The 7,262-nt window shown below is 43.1% G+C and overlaps 1 protein-coding gene across 1 annotated transcript; it reads left to right on the plus strand.

Annotated features, from left to right (window-relative positions):
* The first annotated feature begins 861 nt into the window (after positions 1-861).
* LOC142840936 (DDB1- and CUL4-associated factor 12-like protein 1) lies at positions 862-4,603 on the plus strand. Its single transcript, XM_075957603.1, has 2 exons — positions 862-2,733; positions 2,861-4,603. The coding sequence occupies exon 1, from the start codon at positions 1,317-1,319 to the stop codon at positions 2,730-2,732; it is 1,416 nt and encodes a 471-aa protein (XP_075813718.1). The 5' UTR covers positions 862-1,316; the 3' UTR covers position 2,733; positions 2,861-4,603.
* Positions 4,604-7,262: the final 2,659 nt, after the last annotated feature.

The raw sequence follows: 7,262 nt of genomic DNA on the forward strand, positions 1-7,262 counted from the left end.
CTTCTAGGAGCTAGACCACTATAGTTCTTTCCATTGTGTTCACATGCTTACTTTCTTCTAGAATATTCTCTGTTTCCATATGTTCTCAAAATCCTGACCATCCTTCCTATTCCTAACTCAAAGATTCAATGATCTCTAAGGCCATGGACCTCTTAAACTAATGATGGGAACTTGTATCTCCAGCTCCTCACTTGCAGTTTTCTACCCCACTTCCTTAGTTCTCTGAGCTAAAAGAGATGGTGGTATCTCCAACTTCACTTCTTCCTAGCCAATTAGCACAATCAACCTGACGTTAAAGACTGTGGTCAGTCATCGAGTCCTGGGCATCATCATAGGCAGGCAGGATGTGGGGTCCAATGCTCTGTCATTTGACATGGTCTGCTCCGATGATTCTGCTGCAGAAGCATAGAACATTTGAGGGGGAAAGTGATTCATGGAAAATAAGTTACCAACAGCAGAAGAGCTGTTAAAACGAACAGGAACTGCTAGTTTCAAACACTTTTATTTTCTGCCTAGTTCAATATAAGACCTTAGTAAAGAGTCTTATGAGCACACTTTTGTTTTCTTCCACAGACAGGAAAGATCACGGCTCTGTCTCATCCCATGATTGACTACATATTAGGTTTCAGATTTTATTGCAGTAGAGATTTGAAGGATATTTGGCTGCGGAGGAGGGGGTGACTGAGTTTGACTTGTTGGATCCGGAGGATGCTGGACTACTGGCCCTAGAGTGATGTCTCCCTGTTTCTCCAAGCCCCTTTCTTGCTTTCCTACGGCTTTTCTATCTTCTTGGCTTTACTACTACCTACCGCCCCCTTCCGGCTGGGCATGAGCTACCCCCTATTGCCAAGATCTCCCAACACTAATGCTCACCCTTCCACACCGCCCATCGCTTCTGCCATTTATAGTCAGCACCGTCCCGCCTCCTCTCCCAACACCATCCTCAGAGCTTGCCCCTCCCGCCCTGCTGTCCTAATCCTCCAGGGACTTGTCGCTCAAGGCCCAGAAGTCCACTCGCTGAGCTGGCTGGCAGCTGCTGCTCCACTCTAGCTCCTGCCGCACCTTCGGCCCTAGCAACGATCCTTCCGAGCTCGCTCGGCTCTTTCCGCCCAACCGCGCATTGCTCGCCGGGTCACGCAGCTTTCACCTCCTTTGCCGCCCACGCGCTCAGGACTCCGCAGGCTCCCTGCCGCTCGGTCGCCTAGCCTCCGGCTCCCAGCGATTCCACGCTTCAGGCCGACACCGCGGCGCCGCCCTCTCCAGCAATACAGGAGACGCCACAGCCCGCAGGGCCCTCTGACCGCTCGCCGACCACCATGGCCCCTCATCTAACAGGTAGCAGGAAGCGGAAAGCCGCCGAGGCAGAGGAGGGTGCGGGGAGCTCTTCGTCGCCAGGCCCCTCAGCGGTGATGGCGACAGCCGAAGCAGGCCAAGCCGAGGGGTCGCTTTTACTGGTCAAGAAGCCGCGGCTGCCCATGGCTCACCGCTCCTTCGTGTACTACCTGAAGGGCCGGGCGCTGGGCGAAGAGGGCCACCCAAGGCTGGCAGGCTTTGAGGACGACCTGCGCAGTTATGGGGTCCTCAGGCTGCCGGAGCTGCTGAGGGAGCGCCAGCTGACGCTTGGCCCCCTCAACAAGGTGTTCGCGTCGCAGTGGCTAAATGCCAGGCAGGTGGTGTGTGGCACCAAGTGCAACACGCTTTTTGTGGTCGACGTCAAGACCGACCACATCATGCGCATTCCTCTGATGCGCGACAGGGTGCCCGACCTCTCCGGTGGCTCGCCTTCCTGTGGCATTCATGCTGTGGAGCTGAATCCCTCCAAGACCCTCATGGCCACTGGAGGGGAAAACCCCAACAGCCTGGCCGTCTACCAGCTGCCCACGCTGGATCCCGTGTGCCTAGGAGATTGCGAAGGCCACAGGGACTGGATCTTCGCCATCGCATGGATGAGTGACACTGTGGCTGTTACTGGTTCCCGCGATGGCACCCTGGCACTCTGGCAGGTGGATCCCGACATGTTCAATGGCAGCATCGCTTGGCACAAGGATGCAGGCCTTCCAGTGTATGCTCACATCCGTCCTACAGATATGGAGGCCATTCCCAAATCCGCTACCAATCCTAGTAACCGCAAAGTTCGAGCCCTTGCGTACAGCAACAAAAACCAGGAGCTGGGAGCAGTATCTCTGGATGGTTACTTCCACCTGTGGAAACCCCGAAGCTCCCTGTCCAGGCTGCTGTCCCTAAGGCTGCCCTACTGCAGGGAGAACGTGTGTCTCACCTACTGTGACGAGTTGTCCCTCTATGCTGTCGGATCCCAGTCTCACGTTTCATTCCTGGATCTTCGCCAAGGCCAGCAGAACATCCCACCTCTCTGCTCCCGAGAGGGAGGCACTGGTGTGCGTTCCCTGAGTGTCCACCAGCATATTGTCACCGTGGGAACAGGCCACGGTTCTCTGCTCTTCTATGACATCCGTGCCCAGAAGTTCCTCGAGGAAAGATCTGCAGCCAGCCCAGACATGTTTCCTGTGCCCTCTGGAAGGAAGCTCAAGCTCACCTGTGGCAGCGGCTGGATCAACCAGGATGACTTCTTAGAGAATTACGTTGCTGGTGTAGAGGATTTCCCCAACGCACTCTACACTCACTGCTACAACTGGCCAGAGATGAAGCTCTTCGTGGGTGGGGGCCCTCTGGCCTCAGGCCTCCATGGCAACTATGCAGGCCTCTGGAGCTAAGGTTAGCTGAACTCCTTACAGTATGCATTTATCTTTCAGTTCAATCTAACTGAACGTCGTTTTCGTTTTCCACATGCTGTTTTAACTCTGTTTCTCTTTTTTTTTTTCCTTTTTCTTTTTTCTTTCAGGTGGAGCAGGTCCTGATTAACCAGTGTACTTAGCAGAAAGAGAGGGGAAGACAGATGGAGCTGACAGAAGTCGCTTTGAGAAATTTTCTGCACCTCTCCACCATTCTTTGAACTGTTCATACAGATACTTTCCACCAATTCTTAGCTGTGCCGTCTTTGAGTGAGTGATCCATATAGTCTATATGTGGAAGAAAATCCCCGTTATAATGTTAGACTTGTGTATATGTTGTGTTATTTTACTATTAGCTGGTTTAGAGACAGTGCTTTTAGTTTTCATCACTTATGTGTGATATATTAACAAGATTTTCTAATAAACAGAGTTTAGACATCTCTTGTGGAGCGCTAACCATAGTTTTACGGCATTGTTCCAATTGTAAAATACATTCCATGTTCCAGATTGCCTACTTTTGGAAATATGTCACTCATGAACTGTGATCATGGTGTATATAGTTTGTATGCTGTTGGTGCAAATGCACATTTCTAAAGTTTATTATCTGAAAATAGTTGTCATAGAATCTTGTGTATCTATCAGAATCTCAGTTGATGAGGACGGTTTAGGTATTCAAGTGTTCAAGTATTCTGCTAATTTGAACTTGCAAAATTAATCCAAAAATCAGTATTTTTCTTTCAAGCCTTATTTTAGTTTTATGCTCTGTCTTCTTATTGATCAAAGAATGTACTTGTTTTCACTTCTTGCCTTAGTACTATCAAGACTTGTGGATATATTTGAATGTTTGTGGTTGGAGTAACTTACACAGAGTTTCAGTGCCATCATTTGATGCAGGGATATTAATTATAAATGTAGAATGTATGGCAGAGAGGGCAGAAAATACACTGCTCTAAGGTATAGACTGGATATTTTTGCTGTTGCTATTTTTCTTACCAAATGTTATATTTGAGCATATTTTAAACTTTCCAAAATCTGCCTATAAGTTAAGTTAAAAGAAAAAAAAATGCAAAGAAAGAAAATGAGCCCATCCAGCTCACTGTGAAAGAAACGCCCCCTCTTTATAAGCTCCAAATTAGATTTTATTTTGTGAGCTTCAAAGATTCATACTTAAAAGTGGGATATGTGTGTTCCTAAAGCCTCTCATTCTGTGCCTCTAACGGTAATAATATGTGATTGTGACAATGCTGTATGATTTTCCAATAGAGGAGCTGGGGATTAAAAAGATAGGTGTGATTGAAGAACTTTGCCATTCAGATTAACAGAGGCAGTGGGATGCTAAACAGGTGCATTGGACTTGTTCTTAGGTGAGAATACTGAGGGTGATAAAGCAGCCAGGCCTTCCTCAAAACTGGCCAGGATAGGTTAGCCCAGGATTGGTATTGAGCCACGTTTCCTTTCCCTTAAACATCTGACATGTGTTTTGCATTGGTGTTGACAAACTACATGCTGTTCAGTACCAAACCTAAATTGCTGAAAAGAATTAATTGTGACTTAGATATAAAAAATAGTCAAACTTTTGTTTATAGAGGTTATGCAGGTTCATTCCGCAAATTATACAGTTTTGCTACATATCTGTGCAGTTCTTTTGCTTGCATGTATGGTTCCAACTCTCTTATAAGTGATTTGAGAGCAGAGATTGTAAACTGCCATCTTTTATTTCTTTATTTGTGTACCAAGGCCGAACAAAGGCAACCAGTTATTATTTACTGATTTTTTTCTTTTGCCAATGGAAACCTGCACTTCAAATTGTAAGAAATATTTGCTGTTGCATAATAAAGAACCTTGCTGTGTGATTCCCTCTCCTGTTTTTCTTTTAATTTTCCCTAATTCATTTTCAGGGCATGTTGTAGAACTTCATCCATTCATAAATAAAGTAATATGTGATACTTTGAAGATGAACAACATTTTACTTTTCATATATAACTGAATATTAATTCTTTAAAATAAATTGAGATTTGAAGAGTTCTTTAAAACAATTTTGTTTACTTTACCAGAAATATATTTGAAAATTTTCAAATATAGGTTTTTAATTTAGAAATAACTTATATAGGTAATTAATTTGAAAAAAAATAATCAAACTATTAGCTGCCTATTTTCTTATCAGTAGTAGGGTAGGGTATTGGGGGGTTCAATAGAAATGTTTGGAAATAAAGAAAAAAATCCTTCTATATTGGATGAGTTTTAAAATAAAACAATAGAAGGTAAAGATTTAGTCTGAATTCTTCTCTGTATTGGTTCCTTTTTTCATGTAGGGGGGTTTTGTTTATTAGGGGAAAGGAAATGGGAAAAGGGGGGAAGGGAGTGGTGACCAGCTTCTGGGGACAGGAGTAGTAGAAGAGAAGAGAGGCAGAGATGTGGGGTAGAGGGAGAGAGAAAGAGAGAGAAAGGAATAAGGGAACATAGTGAATGTGCACAGAAGATGCTCTACGTGGCTGCAGCTGAGGACATATCCTGTCAGGATGCCAAGAGCAGACCAGTACAGATGCCTGAATACTAACAGGCTAGCCTGGGACTAGCTACTAGGCAAGCCTTAACCTCATCATCTGTCTCTACCTCCAGAGTGCTAGAACTAAAGGTATGTATCACTAAACCTGGCATAAATAAACCTTTTATAAGAATAAAAGGTATCATTTATGATTCTGGGGACAAATTAGGAGGGGAGGTAGACACAATTAAATACATCTTAAACAGAAGCAATACTATAACTTCATTAAATGAAAATTGAATTACTGTTTAGCTGTTATGAATGTCTATATGACTTCATTTTATATTACATAATCAGAGCATATTCAGGTGACAAATTCTCTAAAAGTCTATTATGTACAGTTTTTCAGAATTCCTTGAACCTGGGCTTGTTGGTGCTTGCCTTTAATCCTGGCAATTGGGCAGCAGAGGCAGAGGCAAGCAGATCTCTGAGTTCCAGGAGAGACTAGTCTATAGAGTGAGTTCCAAAACAGCCAGAGCTACACAGAGAAACCCTGTCTCAGACAAAGGAAAAATCATTTTCAGTGTTAACACAATCACCAGCTCACTTTAAATTTATGATTTTATATGGTATATACCTTTTAGAAGACAATCACAAGATTTGGCTAAGTTTTCATAGCTAAACAGCCTAATTGTGATTGTATTTCAATTTTAGAAAGTTGCAATAATTTTTAAATTATTAAATTCTCAACATAAGTGTCTATTGCAGTAATGTATAAACTGTGTGAATTTTGAAATATATATATATATTTTACAGTTTTTGTACTTATATAAAACATGGTTTGATCAAATCCACCCCCCTGCACGCTGCTTCAACTTTTCGAGAATTAGAAATATATACCAGAGTGTAGGACCAACTTCTGGAGCTGTAGTTCTCAACCTGTGAGTTATGACTCCCTTGGGGATCATATATTAAATATCCTGCCCTCAGATATTTATATTATGATTCATAGCAGAGGTATAATTACAGTTATGAAGTAGCAATGAGATAACTTTATGGGTAAGGGTCACCACAACGTGAGGAACTGCGTTAAAGGTGCACAGCAATAGGAAGGTTGAGAGTCACCTACTAGGAGTCTCAGCCCTGAAGAAAACTGGCTTACAATCCCCCAAAGTCCTCTGCTATCAAAAACTTCTCAATTACATGCGGGGCTTTGTGAGCGGCCCCTCAAAAATACCAACCTAGTAAGAAACTGAAAAGCACAGTCCATTTTAAATCTATAATGTATGAGTTACCTATCATTGCTGCCTGAAAAACTACCAATAACAACTCATTTATTTACTCCTGCAAGCATATTTCTGAAATGTTTATTTTCCTGTGTTTTATTCTTTGAGCTGAATTGATTTCTATAATGTTTAAAGTAGAAGAAAAGATCTTTGAAATAAACATAGCCACTGAGGGGCTGAGAAAATGACTTGGTGGGTAAAAATCTTGTTCTGCAAGCATGAGAATTTGCATTTGGAAACTTAGAATTCACAGAAAAATGCAGACACATGAACGTGTATTCTGTACCTGGAGGTCAGAAAAATGCAGGTCCTAAAACCTTGCTGACGAGCCTATTCAAAAAGGATAGCTAGTGGTTCCAAGGTAAATTGCAATAGAGGAAATGACCAAATGTTTTGCTCTGGCCTCCACATTTACCAACACACTCATAAATATACACCATGCATATGCACTGTACATACAACACGTACACACACACACACACACACACACACACACACACACACACCACAAAAGCCAGTGAAAGCAATTAAAGTTCCTCATCTAGCAAAAACATACGTGTTAAATTTAAGCACTAATGACAAACAAAATTTAATTCTCCAGAGGTTGATTTTCTCTGCCTATACTTAATGTTGAGCCAGTTGTCAAAAACATTCAGTTCATTACTTATTCAGAGTGATTTTAGAAAACAATTCACCAAACCATCCTGGATGGTTTTCTCAGAGCTTTGCAATCTCTGCATC

Source organism: Microtus pennsylvanicus, chromosome X (genome assembly GCF_037038515.1).
Source record: "Microtus pennsylvanicus isolate mMicPen1 chromosome X, mMicPen1.hap1, whole genome shotgun sequence".
Taxonomy (NCBI): domain Eukaryota; kingdom Metazoa; phylum Chordata; class Mammalia; order Rodentia; family Cricetidae; genus Microtus; species Microtus pennsylvanicus.